Source organism: Podarcis erhardii (genome assembly GCF_964252035.2).
Source record: "Podarcis erhardii genome assembly, chromosome: 14".
In the NCBI taxonomy this organism is placed as follows: Eukaryota; Metazoa; Chordata; class Lepidosauria; order Squamata; family Lacertidae; genus Podarcis; species Podarcis erhardii.
Window position 1 is genome coordinate 6,496,602 of NC_138503.1, and position 19,109 is coordinate 6,515,710.

At 47.3% G+C, this 19,109-nt stretch overlaps 1 protein-coding gene across 2 annotated transcripts in view; it reads right to left on the reverse strand.

The window, feature by feature from the left end:
- Window positions 1–19,109, reverse strand: part of CGNL1 (cingulin like 1) — an 83,162-nt gene that overhangs the window by 12,553 nt on the left and 51,500 nt on the right. For both annotated transcript variants that reach the window (XM_081838736.1, XM_081838737.1), the window contains 6 exons: window positions 12,782–12,988; window positions 10,038–10,142; window positions 8,083–8,235; window positions 6,503–6,673; window positions 4,576–4,737; window positions 2,607–2,696 (listed from right to left, as the gene is read on the reverse strand). In XM_081838736.1, coding sequence (XP_081694862.1) covers window positions 2,607–2,696; window positions 4,576–4,737; window positions 6,503–6,673; window positions 8,083–8,235; window positions 10,038–10,142; window positions 12,782–12,988 — 888 coding nt within the window. The remainder of the gene's footprint in view (window positions 1–2,606; window positions 2,697–4,575; window positions 4,738–6,502; window positions 6,674–8,082; window positions 8,236–10,037; window positions 10,143–12,781; window positions 12,989–19,109) is intronic.

The following is a 19,109-nucleotide window of genomic DNA, read 5'->3' on the forward strand; positions in this document are numbered from 1 at the left end:
ACGAATTCCTATGCCCCACAAATAACCCAGAGATGCATTTTAAATAAAAGCACATATTCTACCCATGTAAAAACACGCTGATTCCCAGACCGTCTGCAGGCCGGATTTAGAAGGCGATTGGGCCGGCTCCGGCCCCCGGGCCTTACTTTGCCTACCTTTGATTTAGGGGCAGGTTCCTGATAGCCCCAGACTGGCACATCTTGGCCACTATGACAGAAGAAACATGGGCCTACTGTGCCCTTCTGAATTTTTTTATCTTCTCCTCCCCAATGCATCAAAGATGTTCTGATTCTATGACAAGCACAAGCATGAACTGCACGGCTTCAGGTAGCAGCTGCTGCAGCTGGAAGGGAGGCCCATTGAAGAGCAAGCACGTCCAGTCCAAGGGGCCTTTATTAGAGAACTTGGTGCTTTGGGTCTGTTTCTGGACAAGGCGCAGCTGCGGAGTTCGTTGTCAAGGAGAAAAGTAATTTGATTTCTAATAATAGCCTAAAGACGGCTGCAGCCGCTGTCTTCCGTCTCCCACTGGACACACGCACGTCTCACTAGTCCTCGAGAGGGGAAAGCCAGGAGAAAATAAAGCCTCAGCCCTCCCTGTTTCCTGGGCCGCCTGACTCAGCAGAAACACTCAGCTGCTCAATAAAGGGAGCTAATGGAAGCCTGGATGCCTCTCTGGCCAAAAAAGAGCCGGCACTTCCCACATTTTCATCTGCCTGCTCCACGCACCTGCGCCAAGTGAGGAGCAGGTGTGCAGCATCCACTGGGACTGCTTTGCCAAAAGAAGTGAATGACAGCCCTGCCAGTGTAACTTCATCCTTTGCTCATTTACTGTGCCATCGCTATGGAAACAGGCCCCTCAAGAGAAGCTGCTCCGGAGTCAATTAATTCATGTTCAGTCGGCTTTATTTCTTTGGTCGTCCGTCTCCCGGCCCCAGTTGTTAGTTGCTGCAGGACGAGAATGCATCCAGGCAGTAGGGGAAGAAGGGCTGCTGTTGAATGCTGGCCACTGGCACAGTGGCATTGCCAAAGAAGGCTCTCTCATATCCACAGTTGGACTCGGGTTCAAGTCACCCCTGCAGGCTTTGCAAATAATAATAATACAGGATTTTGTTCCTGCTGATAGTGCCATCCTCAGCATTGATTCTGGGGGGCGTCCCTTTAATCAAGGTTTAGGGACTGACTAAACAAAATGACACAGAGACACAACTGGTTCTCCCATCTCCTTACATTTTTGCAAAAGCAAACCGCATGTTCCCTTCTCCTCTTTACACCCCAGCTTGGATGCCAACAACACAATGGACATAATCCAAGGAACACAATCCAGGGCCCTGGAGTCCCACAATCACATTTCAATTATTTCTTTCCTCTCAAAGCCACCTGAAGGATGGGGCTATGAAGAAGCTACAACTCTCACCTGCTGAGCTGGAAGAGCTACCATTAACTTCAAAGCAGAAATGTGCAGCTTCTCAATCATGACGAACAGCAGTTTAAGGAGTTAAATGCCCCATAAAACTTAGGCAATATTTTCTATTTAATGCCGATCACTCTACAGATTAGTCTCCATTAACTTCATATTAAGGGAGCTTGCCAGCAATGGGGGAGGGGAGTTTCCTGGGTCACCCAAAGGTTTGCCAACTTTTCAGTCAGCCCCTGCTGCTGTCACTTCAGCAGCAATTAGCAAGTGGTAACAACATTTAGCTTCATCCATGCCATGGAAATGACACCTGCACATCGCCACAGCCCAAACCTTTGTTAAAGGCACAGGGGCAAATGGGGCTGGGTCAGTTGGCACCCTTAATCAACGATGTTGACCAAAACAAACCCATTATTAGTCCTTGCTTTATTGTGAATGTTTAGCAGACCCTGAAATAGTCTCCTGGGAATCCATCCTTTGGCCATCCTAGTGTTGACTCAGAACAAGGAAAACTTTGTAACTCGTATAAAATTAGGGGCTCCAGAGCCTTTGGGACGAACACCTATTTTGCCCTGACCCAACACCCCGCCTCCCAACTTACATAATATGCTGCTGGTCAGAAAGTTGGTGGTTTGCGTTTCCTTTAAAACTTCTGATTAAAAACTACAGCTACATCCCTTGAAGGCTACCTCCACTCCATGATCCCAGGCACAGAATAGGCTGCAGCATCCCCACTGAACACTGGCATGGTCTGTGGGTCCAATAAGGGCCCCCTTGCCCTAGCCCCACAAAATGCTGCATAAATACAAACAACTTTTAAGCAGGAGAGAGGAAGGAAGAAGAGAAGGCTTGTACATGCCCAATTCAAACCCACAAGAAACAGAGAGATTCATTGCCAGCTGATGCTGCTGACAGAATGCTGGACTCACATTCCTGGCACGGCCCCCAAACTCACCCTGGGCCAGTCCTACTCTCCCAGTGCTACCTGCCACACAGAGAGGTTGCAAGGATGACACAGGGCAATCGTCTTGTATGCTGTCTGGAGGAGAATGTGAATGGAATCCCTAGAAACACAGCTGAGTAGTGGCTGGTGGGTTGGGCCCAATTAGAGAACTCCAGAGGATTGTCAGGAATCTTAATGTGCTCCCTCCAGCCAGAGCTGCCCAGTGGAGAATCCCCCCTGCTCAGGTACCTGCTCTCTGCACCTGCTGATCCTTTCAGACAAGATGTCTGAATTGTTCCGCTCCTCTTCAAGCTCGAGTTCCAGCTGGGACATCTTGTACTAAAAGAGATGACACAACATTGGCACAGTGGCTGAGAGTTTCTCCGTGAGAAGAAGGAGTGGCAGTGGGTGACCAAGGCAAACTCTGGAAGATAAGAATTCAGGACTAGACACTGGGTGAGGACCAGTGTTTTTTACCAGGAAAATGGTGCTGGTACTCACCGTACCACTCAAAGGCGCGCCAGCCTTGCTCCCAAAAGAGGCGAAGTCCCACATGCGCCCCTACAGCAGCTGTAGCATCTCCCCTGGTGACACAGCCACATGAGGAGACAGGCGTTGAGGCGGGAAGAGGAGAGGGAAACGGCGCCTGTGCGGTGGGACAAGGCACCAGAAGCGCCTTCCCTGCATGGCTTCTTTCCCTCAACCCCTTCCTTTCCGTTCTCAAAGATCATTGGCTGCTGGCATTTCCCGCCTTTGCAAATCATGCCCCCAATGTCTTGCAGAGTTGCCGGTCACTGCTCCCCACCTGCCCACCCAGGAACCAGCTGTCAGTCACCTTCCATATAACAGTCTCTCTCACTGGTCAAATCAGAGTGGGCAGAGGAGGCAGTGGATTCAGGGAACAGCCGGGGTGGAGATGGGATTGGCTGAATAACCTGCCATGATGACAACAGCAATGACAACTATGATGTTTGTCACTGGCAATGCTAAGAAGCTGGAGGCAGTGGGAAGCAGGGAAACGGGATCTTGGAAACACTTCCAAGGTGCAGAGGACTGAGCAGCCCCCAGTCATTGCTCTCCTGCTTTAAGCTGTTGGAAAACAGTGCTATTGCTGCATACTGGCATGGAGCAACAGGGGGAAAAGCACTGGTGAGGACTGTGCACTCCCAAGTGTTTATCTCCGGAATGGGGAACATGTGGGTCTCCAAAGGTTTATTGGGCTCCAACTCTCATCAGCCCAACAAGCATGGTCTATGGCCAGGGATGCCGGCAATTATAGTCCAACATTAACTAAAGGGTCACAGGCTCCCATCTCTGGCTTACATTGATCATCATTCAATATCTCTCAAGCTGAAAGGAATCAGCAACTGGATGTGAAATCCCCAAAAAATTCTCTGGGGCAGTTCTTTAGGGCAACCAGAGTTTCATTCCCCTCAGCCATGATGGCAGCATCACATGAAGAGCCCCGGAAAACCAGAGGTCCACATCTGACACAGCCCACAGAGTGGGCAGCTTTTCCCAGACCAAGGGTAGTCTTCCCAGTTCCCCTTCCTGGAAAAGGGGTCGGTGATGCTTCGGGGGGCTTCTACATACTCAAGCAGAGCTGTGAGTGCCAAAACATAGCTTAGCTGCTGTTTTATGATTCTACTACCATTTTACAATTCCTTTTTGTTTTATATTGTCATCTTTTTGTAATACTCCCTTGGAAACAGTCTTTGAAAGGAGGTGTGGAAATGTGGCAGGGGGTGGGGGAGAAAAGGGCTGGGTTGAATGTACCAGCAACCTCAAGGGGCACTTAGAGGGGCAACATTTGATGGAGTGTAAATGGAGCAGGGTGAGATTTGAAACATGCACTCCCTTGCAACTCTGTGTGTAGGGTGTGTTTCTGTGGCTGCTCTGTGTCCCAGTGCCAGGGACGGCCTGCTCCAGTTCAAATAGCCAGCTGATCACATCTGGGCAACATGTCTTTCCCTCTCCAAAGAGAAGGAAGGAAAGAAACATGTAAGCCAAGGTCAGGCAGCTAAATAGTGAGACAAGTGAATTGTGTGAGACAAGTGAGCGAGCCAATCAAACCAAACCAAACCTCATTGGCCTCTGGTGATACTTATGGAATGGAGCTGGAGCTGAAGCCAGGACTCTGGCCCTTGGAGTCAGCCCCCCTCCCCATGAAAAGGTGACTCAGCTCTCTCCCACCCTCCACCCCACTCATCTCATCTACCTCCATGATCTTGTCCTGTCTTGCTCTATCTTCTTTCAGGTGATTTTTGGCCTCCAGTTCATATTCCAAGGCTTTCAAAGTCTGTTCCAGAAGCTGTGTTTTGGTAATAGCCTCATCTTGAGCTCTCTGGTGATCTCGTAATTCCTTTTCCATAAAATGCATCTGAAAGAAGAAGAAGAAATTGTGGGCTAAAGACCCCCCTGGGTAGGAGGCAATCACTAGTCTGGTCTGTTGCGGACAGAGGAACTTATAGGGCAAAGTAAATCCATCTTGCATTTTCCAAGTACAGATTCATGGGCCCATCTGCTTTTATAAGCCTGACGTCCCTCCAAACCTGATTCAAAGGTGAGAAAGGGCAATGGATCCCCATAAGGCTAACTGCCCACCCCTTGAACAAAGCACCTTGCCCTGTGCAGGAATCCTGGCCTAGTGTAGCAAGCAATCCCATTTGGGAGGTGTCTTGTGAAAATTCACCTGTCCAACCAACACCGAAAGCAGCTTAACCATTTTGGGGTGCCCACTCCAGTTTGAGAAGAAGAAAGTGATTGTTGAGATATGGAGAGAGCAAAGAAAGGAACTGGTTACAGAAAGAAATACCAAATAAGGCAGCTCTATTTTCTCAATATCAGGAATCTTTGGCCACATTTGTTAAGCAAAGGGCATTGCCCAGATCAGCAAGTAAAATAACTCACCCCAGCCTCCTGGGACAACCTTCCCCAAACCGGTATCTACCATATGTTCTTGACTACAACTCCCATCACCCTCATCCAGTACAGCTGTATGATGCTAGGACTGATGGGAGTTGTAGTCATAGAATCATAGAGTTGGAAGGGACACCTAGTCCAGCATCCATGGCAGATGGCCATCCAACCTCTGCTTAAAAACCTCCAAAGCATCTCAAGGGGACTGGATTGAGGAAGGTTGTCTAAAGGAAACGGGAACATGGGAGCAAGAGAGGGCAAGGCAAATGAAGATCCAGCTGTTTGTTCAAAGCAACAAGATATCTGGACGTTGTGGCTCATTAAGCAAGCCAAAAGAGAAGCACAGCTTTGTACAAATTGCCTTTGGTGGTGTGTTCTGTGCTCGTGGACTTTCTTGGGTGACTTTGTGAGCACCTCATGTGGAAAAAGATTATTTGAATATAATACCACTTCCAGATTCAGAATCTTAGATTTCTGTTCACAGATACAGCTCTAGGTATAGTGTGCAGATTAACAATTTCCATGTAATGTTTCCACGTGGAATCACTCACGCAGAGACTTTTTTTTAAAGTCCAGGCTCTTTCATGAGCAAAGTCTGTTAAGTCAGAACTTGCACTTCTTAACTGTTTGTCTCAGTGATCTTGCATGATTTCCTTCCAGCCACAAGATGGCAGCATGCCAATGGCTTTTTGGGGAGACAGGTGTGGGATGGGATAAAAAACATTCTAACTAAACTATCTCCTAGTTTAGCAAGCCTTAGATAATAACTCAGTAACCCTGGACAGCAAGCCAAACCCTCCCTTCTTCCCGGAGCTTGTTTACATGATCAGTGGCCCTTTAAGCTCATTATAGGATTTACAGTCAGTTACTGAATCATGCTGGAATACAGGTTTCTTGTTGGACCACTTTGCCCAGGGAGGTTCCTGTGTAAATCATAACAAAGAAAATGGCCCGTTTTCAAAGATGAACAAGCCACATTCTTTTATATCCTCCACTGATAAGTTCTCAAATTTTTGTAAAACACTGAAGCTTGCCCAATGTGTCTGTTCTTCCTCTCTCTTGACCATGGGAGACCAAAACAGGACACTTGCTGGCAAGGACTTGGATGGAGCTAACTTGGGTGAGATTGGGATTTCTCTTTCTCTCTCCCTGCCACACCCCCCCCCAGCAAAGTCCACATTGTCCCAGAGAATCAGGATGATTCTTCCAGGTTGAGGAGCCATTACCTCTTCTTGCATCTTGAGGGACGCCAGGTGGGCCTTTTCCAGCTCCTGGTTTTTGTCTTTCAGCTGCCTGTGTGTCTCAGAAAGCTCTCGGCGATTCTTCTCCTTGTATTCATCAAGCTGGTTTTGGAGCTCCAGTGTCGATGTTCGTGAAACCTCAGTGATTTCTGCCATCTAGCAAAAAATGGAAAGGAAGCATTAGCAAGAAACAGGAAGCAATCGAAAGATGCCCATAGCAGGCTCTCATCATCACTCCAACTACGAAATGGCATATCCAAAAACATTAGGCCAGGGGTCAGCAAACTTACCATGCCTCGGGCCGGTGTCTCCAGTGCCAATCACGCAGTGAGCCGGAGGGCGGGGGAGCGCGTGCCCATATGCATGCGCACACTCTATTTCCAGTGCTCCTCTGACCAGGAAGTGGGCAGCTGCACAGTGCAGTGCTGGTAAGAGCGGGTGGCGGCAGTCGCCACGGTCCAGATAAATGAGTCCCTTGGGCCTTATCCAGCCCGCAGGCCTTAGTTTGGGGACCCCTGCTTTAGGCTGAACACAGAAGCCCAAAGAGCAAATCACAGACTGGTGGTTTCTCAGCTTGTGTTGCTCACAAATTACTATCTAAAGTGAGAGGTGGGTGGGGAACTTCTCTGGTTCTCCAGATGCTGCTGGAGCCCCAACATCCATCAGCCCCGGCAGCCAGCATGGCCAATGGTCAAGGATGATGGGAGTCGCAGTCCAAAAGCATCTCGGAGGGCACCAGGCTCCCCACCTCTGCTATAAAGTCTTTGAATAGTGTTTGTAGAGACACAGTGGCTACTTAAACCGTGGGGACTTGGCCTGGCTCTCAGCACTGGTGGGTGGGCATGCAAGTGGCAGTTCCAGGAGTGCTGGTTGGCAATGAGAAGGGTGATTGAGTGGCCCAGGAGATGGCCTGAGACAATGGTCTCATCTGGCTTCATGAAATGGCTAATTTTGCATTTTTAAAGATAACTCTTAAGGCTACACCGAACACTACCTTCAGCATACAAGCAGAAAAGTGGTTCTAAACATTTAAAAAACGAACCCGTAAGTAATTATATCAAGAAAAGGAGCAGCAAAGAAGGGCTGTGGGTTGGAATGGAAAGCTGTGGGGAGGAGAGACAAGGGGCAGTCATTCTGACTAATTCATGTTTAATCTATGCTGCCTTTTTAAGAGCTGGCATAGGTGTGTTTCTTTGGCTGTGCTTGCTGCAGCCAGCCCTGAGGCCGCTGGGTTAAAAAAAAAAACAGCAAGAAATGTGTTGTTCTTAAGTTTTGCTGGAAATAAATCACCAGGTTTGCTGACATTTCAGGCCCCAGATGAAGTGCTGTCCGTTTCCTGCAGTTTTGCACTTGGGATAGATGGCTGTGTTCCTGCCCCAGCTACAACCCCTGCTCTAAAAGCGCCTATTGATCTTCCCTGGGTCCCAAACATTAAGTGCAAAGTTCACATTTCACTTTCATTTGTACCTCTTTCTCTTTTTCTCTCTAGCTAGCCCTTTTGTACAATTTGGTCTTTTATTTTCTCTCCCCCTGCCCTTGATATTTAATCTCCAGCCAGCTCGTACCTCCTTGTGTAACTTCTCAATAGTCTTGTCCAGTTGCCACCTCTCATTCTCTAATTCACTCTTCATCCTCTTTAACTGATCCTTCTGGTTAGCTTCATCTTTCAGCTGGTCAGTTAACTGTTGCAGCTCCTGGTTCAGCCGGCTGACGTCCTTCTGCAGCCATGAAAAAAAGCCACCGCGTGAGATGCTCTCTTGCAATTTTTTTGATCCTATGCACTTAACATTCTTCCAAGAAATGAGAGCAAATTGGGGAGGGGGGGGGGAATCCCTGCTGTAACAAGAAACTTTAAAAAATAAAAAAAATCAAAGAAGGGGACCTCTGATTTAAGTTCCCTGGCGCAGGGACCTGGGCTTTTAATGTTGCTCTGTGGGCACAATCAGTATTTTAAAGGTTAAATACAAAGGTTACATTGTAAGTAAAGTACCGCCAAGCACATATCACGCCCAGAAGCACACCTAGCATTTGACTGTGTTGAGCACCAGGGAAGTGCAAATTCAGTGTGCAAAACGGACAATGGTGAATCAAGGGCATTTTACATAAATGCCCTTGATTCACCATTGTCCGTTTTGCACACTGAAATGTGGGTTCATGTGCTGCACACCCCCGGCCCCCCCAAAAACTCACCCTGCTCAATGTGTACAGTTTATATTCTGAATCTGATTGTTTAGGTTTCCCCCCACCCCAGTGTCCACACCAAGCATGGGGCAAATGAGACTCCTCAGCAGCACAAGTAAAGCTAGGAGGGGTCACTCTTATGTCTTTAAAGGTAAAGGGACCCCTGAACATTAGGTCCAGTTGTGGATGACTCTTGGGGTTGCAGCGCTCATCTTGCTTTACTGGCCAAGGGAGCCGGCGTTTGTCCACAGACAGCTTCCGGGTCATGTGGCCAGCATGACTAAGCCGCTTCTGGCAAACCAGTGCAGCGCACAGAAATGCCATTTACCTTCCCGCCGGAGCGGTACCTATTTATCTACTTGCACTTTGACATGCTTTTGAACTGCTAGGTTGCCAGGAGCAGGGACTGAGCAACGGGAGCTCACCCCATCACGGAGATTTGAACCACTGACCTTCCGATTGGCAAGTCCTAGGCTCTGTGGTTTAACCCACAGTGCCACCCGCGTCCTTTAAAGGTAAAGGTAAAGGGACCCCTGACCATTAGGTCCAGTCGTGGCAGACTCTGGGGTTGAGGTGCTCATCTACCTTACTAGAAAAGGGAGTTCTTATAGCTGAAAAGTTTCACACCAGGATTTAAATAGGAGAAGAGGGTGCAAAGAGTAGCACGATCATTGAATTCTCCTGAAGAAAAAGAGCCTAGCAGGCAATGTAGCACTTAACCAGAATACAATATGATGTTAAAAGCTACCACTGTGTTTTTCTCTCTGTGTGTTTTTTTAAACTAAATCTGCCAGCCCTGCTCCATTCCAAAACACTCCTGCAGCCCCATGAATCCATCTTTCACAGGTCATTTAACTTCACCATTTGTTTACAAATCCTTGAAAAACAACCAACACCAGCTCAGATCAGACGGAGATGGAGGCTGCATGGCAAAAGCATTAAGTGCTGGAGAATAAAAACTGCATGTTCTGCCTGTAGCCCACACTACCAATGAGATAAAGTTGGAGCAGTGGCGGCAACAGATCCAGCCTGTTTCCAAGTCCCCTGAACCAGCAGTTCTGTTGATCTGCTGCTCACCGTTCCATGAGAAGCATGCCAGCTTCGTGGGAAGAAAATGACAGCTTAGAATGATGCAAAGCAAGTCAAAGGGATACAAAAACTTAGAAAGCAAAAGACGATGCTGATGTTCAACAACAGTGGCAGGAAAGCAATGCTGCTGGTGACACCACCAGGGACACCAGTAAAGGCCAGAGGACATGGAAGCCCAAAGACTCTGCCGGGAGGGCAAAAGGGGACGGAGCAGGCCTGATGCAAGTCGGAGAGTCAGATTTTCCTTTACCTGTGTATCCTCCAGCTGGGCTTCCAAAGTGGTTTTGGCCAGTGCCAGCCCCTGCCTTTCCTCTGCCAGACGTGCCAGGGCCTCTTCCAAGTGCTGCTTCTCTTTCTGCCATAAAAGACAAGGTTATCTTTGAAAAAACGGAGGAAGCATTCTCCCCACGGTGTCTCTCCCAAAGATACAACATTTCAAACTTCTGCCCATTTTGGAACTCCAAAACTCCTGCTCCCGTACAATGAGTCTACATATTCACCTAGTTTGGCTCTCTTTCTTGTGGCACCAATTCTGCTTTTTTTTTTTAACCCAGTTCCTCAAACCAAGTGAAGGCAGCCCTGTTTAGGGAAGCTTTTAATGTTTGGCACACTATTGTATTTTTTTTAATGCTTCTTTTTTATTAAAGAGTTTCTTGTTTTACAGAAATATGTGTAATGTCTCATATTTCTTCCATGTAACATTTTTACAAATCAGTTTCATTTGTTGAGATATTGGGGGGGGGAGGGGGGAGATGGGGGGGCTGGGGTCGGGTGGCGATGTTTCTATTTTGCTTAATGTATGTAGGGTTTGGTGTCAGCGTTGCTTGTGCTGTTCACTTGTGTTCCTTTGGTATTGAGAGAGGTTGGGGTTGGCTTAGGATGTGGTTGTTTGTTTGTGACTGGCTGTGGTGATCTTTGTTTCCGTGTGTGAGTGGGGTGGGTGGGTGGGTGTTTTGGATCAGGTTAGCCATATTGATTTGTATGCTGTTGGTGGATTATTGTCATTGTCTTGTTGGGCTGTGTATGTGATGAAGGGGAGCCATACCGGGGTGAAGGCGTCTTCTTCTGTTTGTCCCCGTGTCAGTTTCAGTTTATTGGTTAATTTTTCTAGTAGGGCTGTTTGTATTTCAATATTTTGTTGGAAGCCACCCAGAGTGGCTGGGGAAACGCAGCCAGATGGGTGGGTATAAATAATAAGTTGTTGTTGTAGTTGTAGTAGTAGCAGTAGTAGTTGTGTGGGCTTAGGGCCTCCCCACCCTCCCTGCATGCCACATGAGGGTCAAGGGATTGCTTTCTGAACCCTGCTATTGCAGCTGCACGCAGAGCTGCCTGATGCCAAGTCACGCCATTGGTCCACCTAGCTTAATACTGTTTACACAGGCCAGCAGAGGCTCTCCGGGGTCCCTGGCCCCACCTGGAGATGTCAGCAGAGATCGAGCCGAGGATCATCTGCATGCAGAGCTACAGCCGTTCCCCATTTATCTCACTCACATCCTTTGAAACCCTCCCTTGACACCCCCTGCCCCAGCAGAAGTAAAGTGGGAGGGCGAGGGTTAAAGGCACCAAATATTTGGAATTTTTCTATGAGAAGTTTTCCTGATGGTGGTGATGTCATCTGAGTGATGGGCAGATTTTTTCATTTGCCCAGGCAGCCCAACATGATGACTAAGTAGTTTTAGAGTTTTCATGCCCTTTCTTGGTTATGGTCCACTACTTTTGTTACTTTGCTTTCATTCCATGGTGCCCGTTGGGCGGTTCACAATTTAAAAATCAAATGAATTTATTATTACGATCACAGACCAATTCCGGCTCACTTACAATATCAGGAAAATCATAGAACACAACAGGAATACATTGAATTGCAATTGGGTATGACAGTGACAATTTAGATATAGTGGCAGTTAAAAATATATATTAAATCTTGATCACTAAAATATAACCTAAAATTGTCATTTAAAACCTTAATCACTTTGGTAGTACAGCTTATTCCCTAAGTTTTATGGCAGTCGCACAGAATTTGGCCACCCTTAGTGTGATCTCTAGATCCTTGTCCTCTACCAGGAGTTTTAGACATTGAAGTTCAGACCCATTTGGAGATTTTTGTATAACAGGAGTGATAAATACCAAGCGTATATCCCCGTAGAAACAAAATCAAATAAATATACAATCCACAATACTTTAAAAAACCAGAGTGTGATATTCAACTAAGTTTCACTCAGGGCAAACACACTGAAATTAATGGGCCTAACTTAGTTATGTTCAGTGGGTCTACAATGAGGAAAAGGTGAATCTCACCCAGTGTGTGTGTGTGTGTGTGTGTGTGTGAAGGCAATAGCAGCACAAAGTTAATTTTAAAGTGTGTATCTTCAAGGGTGATTTTAGTTATTATGATTGTGTTGGCATGATTACTGTGTTCAACCTGACAATCTTATGCAGAAGGGTGACTTCTGTACAGTATTTACAAAATAAAGCAAATAAAAAAGAAACCATCTTGTTCGGACTTCACCTTCCTCACTCTGCCCAGCCCCTTGTTACAAGGCCCGCAAGCCATACTGGCTGGGGCTGATGGGAGTTGTAGTCTGAAACATCTAGAGGCTCCAGACCGGCAAAGGTCACCCTAAACCCTTCCACCTGCGCCTTTGTTACAGCTGAGCTTTCAAAGCCAAAGGTTTCTTTTGGTTTCTAAACATGTTGGCTGTGGCTAAGCAGTGGATTAGTGGATTTGGATGATGGGCAGATTTTTTTCATTTGCCCAAGCAGCACAACACGATGACTAGGTAGTTTTAGTGTTTTTAGTGGGGTTTAGATACTAAAAAACATATCTGTTATAAAACAACTATAAAAAAGGAGTAAAAAAAAATCAGGTAAGGAGGGGTGGGAAGTCAAGAAGAAAATTGTATATGATGATAAATGCTTTGAAACATTTTTGGAGACTTAATAAATAGGATATAAAAAGCCACACATGCTGGCTGTGGGTTGTGCATCAATGCTCACCTCATAGCTCTTTATTATTTCCTCCCTTTTCCCTCCTTCTCCTCTCATGCTCTCCAGCTCCTGCTGGAGTTCTTTGCTTTGCTTCTCCAGTTCTGCAATGGCTCCTTCCAACTCCTGGCTCTGCTCCACCATCTTGGCCACTTGAACTTCTGCCGTCCTCTGCATCTTCTCGGCCGCAGCCTTGGCACTGGACAGGGAGCCCATTTTCTAGGAACACAACACATGACATGGCTCAGAAGACGGCAGCTCGGAGAAGACAGGCCACATGATTTTGGTCTGGGCTGTACAGTAAGACAGTTGCTGCTCGGTACTCACCACACACAGACACACACACGGTGTATAGCATGTGCCTCCATTGGAAAGTCACACTGGCTTGTATCTGAAGAGATGGGCAACACTGGCCTGCAGCTCTTTTGAACCTCAAAGTACCGTATTTTTTGCACCATAACACTCACTTTTTTCCTCCTAAAAAGTAAGGGGAAATGTCTGTGCGTGTTATGGAGGGAATGCCTACGGGTGGCATGCCTACGGATTTTCCTCCTCTAAAAACTACGTGCGTGTTATGGTCGAGTGCGTGTTATAGAGCGAAAAATACGGTATGTGGCTTCATGCCCAGCTGCCTTTACTTCACAGGGTTGTAAATGGAGACTGGAGGGGGCAGAATTGCTCTGGATTTAAAGTGGCAGAAGCCAAAGTCCTGCTCGCTGGTGAATTTAGATGGTCTGACCAATTTGCTCAAAAAAGAGGCAACTTAAGCATTTGCGAGTGGGGAGGAGAGGATATGCTGGGTCATTACAAAGTAGAAATCAGGAAGCTGTTGAACCCTCTCAGCAGGTTGCTGGCAGAGGCTCCATCTGTTGCCTGCTGGACTTTGTTGATGTATTTGCTTAACACGCGGGCTTGGAGTTAGCAGATGGCCAAGGAGGGTGTCCTGAGCCTTAAACACAATTCCATCTTAACAAACACTGTTACAGAAGATCTTCCACCAGCAGATCTGCATCAGCAGAAACTCAGACTAGGCAGATATGAACTAGGAGAGTCCATGCTTCCCTCCTGGGATTCATCATTTGAACCATCTGCCATGGAGAAAGAGGAGACCACCCCATGACATATCTTAGAGAATCAGCATCAAAGCAGGAATGCCGTGAACGGGGAGAGCCAGTGAAGGAAGTTGCTTTGGGGCTCACACAGTCTGTCTTCTAAATACAGTGGTACCTCAGGTTAAGAACTTAATTCGTTCCGGAGGTCCGTTCTTAACCTGAAACTGTTCTTAACCTGAAGCACCACTTTAGCCAATGGGGCCTCCTGCTGCCGCTGCGCCGCCGGAGCACGATTTCTGTTCTCACCCTGAAACAAAGTTCTTAACCTGAAGCACTATTTCTGGGTTAGCGGAGTCTGTAACCTGAAGCGTATGTAACCCGAGGTACCACTGTATATGGTTTCTCTTCTCAACTCTGGTTTGCTGCAAGTCTACTAGGAAGAATATACCAGAGGGCAACAGCTTTGGACATCACTGGATCCCACAGTGTGGAAAGGCAGAATTTAACAGGAATAGTTCAATGGACAGCACTAAAACAGCTTCCCTGGCCATTCTCTCTAACCAAAAACACACAATGGACACTGGGAATGGAGCTGGGGTTGAAGAACTGGAATTAATTGACAGGTATAATGGCTCTCCTTCCTTGGTTTTTTAGCAGAGGCTGGATGGCCACCTGTCATGGATGCTTTAGCTGAGATTCCTGCATTGAGGGGTTGGACTAGATGACCCTCAGGGTCCCTTCCAACTCTATGATTTTATGATTCTCTCAGGTTAGAATAGACTCTGGGTTCTTGCCAGCATCTGATGCAAGGGCCTGTCCCACTGGCTTGGCTAGCACCACTGGCCATTTGACTCCTCCCTTCCTGTAACTTTTCCCATTGGCAGCCTGCCACTCCATCATCTAATACTTTCTAAGAGTTGCTACACAGATTTGCCTATTTTGCTTTTCTCCTCCTCATTCCTTTCCCCCGCTGTAATGTGCCTATCAGATTGAATATAATTTGTTTAAATTGCATGATTTGTTAGAAAGGCTGTAGCTAGCAGATAGCGAGCAAGATAGACAGATCAGGTAGATCTGCCTCTGCTCTGGCTGCGCAGGTTTGTTCCAAGTTCTCACAAAGGAGAGCCGAGAGTTTTCTGCTCATTAGCAAACACTCCAGAGAGGGGCCTGCCTTTCCTTTGGCCTCACGCTGAAAGGACCTGCTGAGCCGCAGAGCTCAGTGAATGCAATGCTGAGGTCTCTCATAACCCTGGTCACACCCATGTTTAGAGACAACTCGAGTGCAACTTCCAGCGCCATCAACCTGGCACACAGGCTCTTGTCAGGTGGGCAGCATGGCTTTACAGCTCCCATGTGGTAGTGGGAGAAACGGGAGGAAAGAAATAACTCTCAGAGGGGCTTTCACAAGGTTCTTTGGACGTGCATTCTGCCATGTGGCTCCGTACAAAGATGCCAGTGGCAGTTTTCTAGCCAGACTACAGAGAAGGCAAGGGCCATTGGGAGAAGTTGGCACAGAGATGGTATTGGAAGCACCAGTCTTTCCAAACTCTGTCTTACTTTCTATGGAGCATTTTAAATTGGATTAATTGAAACAGAGCAGAGAAGGGGTGTGTGTGGGTGTGTGGGTGTGTGGGTGTGTGTGTGTGTGTGTGTGTGTGTGTGTGTGTGTGTGTGAGAGAGAGAGAGAGAGAGAGAGAGAGAGAGAGAGAGAGATCTCCATCCCCAACATCCTTTGCACAAAACTGAACCCTTTTGGATGGAGAATGACTTTGGGCTGCTGCCTGCTCTCCCTAATGTTTATCAGCTCCTCGATGCCAATTCCTCTGCCCCTTTCGGCTCCCCAGAGCTCACCAGTAAAGAGCCATGCTATGAGAACCTATTCCAAGGATTTCTGCCCCCCCCATGTTATTTAGAATCACGAGGCTGGCAGGAAGGGGGGGGAGGGGGCGTACGAGTAAAAGCTGTTGAAGGCTACCCAAAGCTGTGTGACTGGCACTTAGTCACCAACCGCCACAGGTCCCCAACGACCTTGGCAGCTATGCAAAGGTTACACTTTCGCTCAAATGAGCTGCCCTTTAACCAGTTCTCCCATGCATTGCGGTACAAAATGTTTTAAAGAGGGATTTGTCCCACTGCCACCATCCTGTCATCCTCGGACCAAGCACTGCTAAAGGAATCCCATTATGCACATGAAAGTGAAAGCTGAGGGAGATTATGTTGTTCATAGCTCAAGACTGAATGGCGGGGATGTGGGGATGTGATATTTCAAATTAATACTTTGCAACTGTGCATTAACCAACTCCTCGCTGATCACTCTCAATACCTGCTGCTTATTATAGGGTTTAAAACAAGAAATCCATAGAGGTGATCTAGTCTTCACTTCAAACAATATCTCTACCCAAGCTTTCCATTTAAAAAAAGAAGTTAACTGTACAAGCAAAAAAAGAATATGAGGGAAATATGGGATAAGGAGGAAAATGCAGCACAGCAGAGTCCTGTGCTAAAAACCAGGAGACTGTAATGGTTATAAGGGGTTACTTGTGCGTAAGTTGCCGTTACTGCTGGTTAGATCGCCTGGTTAACCTTGCCTCGGCTGACAGCCCTTTGCTCCTCTTCCAGCAAAGAAGTTGTTTGACGCCAAGTCTCCACCTACTCTCCCTGCGCGGAAATCTTCTGCGCAGGGAAGGAGTGGGCAGAGGCGTGCCTGTGCTTTCCCCACTAGTTTCAGGCGAAGAGTCTCGGAGACCCCTCTCCAACTCCTCCATCTCCCTCCCTTCTCTACTGGTGCTGCGCTGATTTCCTTCCCCTCTGCTGGTCCCCTCTCCTGCATCGCTCGGGAGCCTTGCCTCCACCTCTCGCTCCGATGTCAGTTCCCTGACAGGTACGGTAATAGCTGAATACAGAATCATTGTTAACAGGGCACCTCCCTCAAACAGTCTTTCTTGCAGTAGCCTCAATGGAGCAGGATAGGCCTCATTCTGAGGACATCCCATAGTTCTGGCACCAAGACATGTCTTATGTGCCCACCCACAGGACCTCAGGTGGTGGGAGAGAGAGAAGGAAGGGCCTCTGGTGTCCATTGAAGAGTCCAGGTAGAAAATTTGTGGGTGGAGACAGTCTCAGGATTGGACCAATAAAGATGTTACAGAACTGGAGGATAATCTTGCTGCAGCGAATACTCTGGCAGCTGCCATTTCAGTCTTACGTTTCACACTAGACAGATAAGACACCTCCTGCTCTATACAGTGGTACCTCTGGTTGCGAACAGGATCTGTTCCGGAGGCCCATTCGCAACATAAAAAGAGCACAACCCGCAGCTGCATGTCTGCGCACACGCGGGTTGCAATTTGCCGCTTCTGTGCATGACGTCATTTTGTGCATCTGCGCATGCGCGAGCGGTGAAACCCAGAAGTAACCCTTTCCGGTACTTCCGGGTCACGGTGAGATGTAACCTGAAAGAACGTAACATGAAGCAGATGTAACATGAGGTATGACTGTATATCAAAGGACTACAGGATTTTATAATGCTATCTCTTTCCAAATGTATCACCTATTACAGTACATGGACTCTCCTTGAAAGATCTGGTCAGTGTATATGGAAACTGCCTCCTAAGGATCCCAACAGCCTCAATCTGGTCTGGGCACCTGCCTCATCTCCCACGGCTGGAAGAAATGTGGGCTGCATGAGGTAACTGCTAGGTAGATTTGTAGCTGGCTGATTGAGTACTCATTGTTGGTTCCTCGTCATCCTCGGGAAAAGTGACACAGGGTTCTGTCCTGGGCCCGTTGTAGTTCAATGTCTTTATAAAAATGGGCCGACATAAAGGAGTTCCTAAGAAGGATAGGATAGGGTGGGGCTGTGGGTTAAACCACAGAGCCTAGGACTTGCCGAGACGGGGTGAGCTCCCGTTGCTCGGTCCCTGCTCCTGCCAACCTAGCAGTTTGAAAGCACGTCAAAGTGCAAGTAGATAAATAGGTACCGCTCCGGCGGGAAGGTAAACGGCGTTTCCGTGCGCTGCTCTGGTTTGCCAGAAGCGACTTAGTCCTGCTGGCCACATGACCTGGAAGCTGTACGCCGGCTCCCTTGGCCAATAAAGCGAGATGAGCGCCACAACCAGAGAGTCGGCCACAACTGGACCTAATGGTCAGGGGTCCCTTTACCTTTACCTTTAAGGAGGATAGAGTTTGCGGCTGCAACTCTGTGTCATAACTCATGTACTCCTTGGATGCCCATTTTATAACGATCTTAGAAACAATTACATCTACCCATTTGTTAAGATCGCAGAAGGGAGGGATGTCTCTTGCAAAGACTTGATTTTTGTTGTCTGATGTAGAGAGATATATATCCTTTAGAACAATTTTTTTGCCAAAGCTTTACAAATTCGTGTAATAAAATTTAAATGAGGAATAGGAAATCATTTATCCTCTAAAGGTCAGGAAATAGAAATGTAAGCCGCTATAAGCAGCAGTATTCTTGTTATTATTTTTATGTGTGTAATGTAAACACAATAAACTGAACTGAACGTCTTTATGACTTGGATGAAGGAATTGAAGGGATGCTCATCAAATCTGCAGATGACACCAAACTGGGAGGGTGCCCCCGCTAGCAGGGCGGCAGGTGCCATTAATGAAAGTGCGCCTCATGTTATGAGCGGTTTTGGGTTGAGAACGGACCTCCGGAACGAATTAAGTTTGTAACTGGTGATACCACTGTAGAAGTAACTCCAGAAGTAACTCTATTAAATATCTTCCATGACAACAATGCAAACGTACACAACAAGGAACTCATAAGTCACTTACTCTCAGCAGCTAGAAACATCATAAGTAGACCCTGGAAAGACCTATCAGGAGCAAACATAGACCACTGGAACCAAAATGTATGGGAAACCGCCCTACTGGAGAACTTAGCCAACATACTTAAACTACCACGGGGACAAGCAAAGGAAGACGCCTTCATCCCAGTGTGATTCCTCTTCCTCACATACACAGCACAAGACAATGACCTACCCCCCACAACAACATACAAACCAATATGGCTTACCTGACCAAACAACCACCCCCACATATAAACAAGCCACACTGCAACCAACTGAATGCAACCAACCAAACTCTAGACCCTCCAACCCCTCGCAATGCCAATGAAGAGAAATATATAAATATTGGACCTACCCATCTCTTCCCCCCAAGCGTAAGATGTCTATGACATTAGTGTCTCATACTGAACCTTAAGGAACTGTGAAAAAGACTCTATGAATCAAAAGTGGAGGTGCTATATGTACCGTATTTTT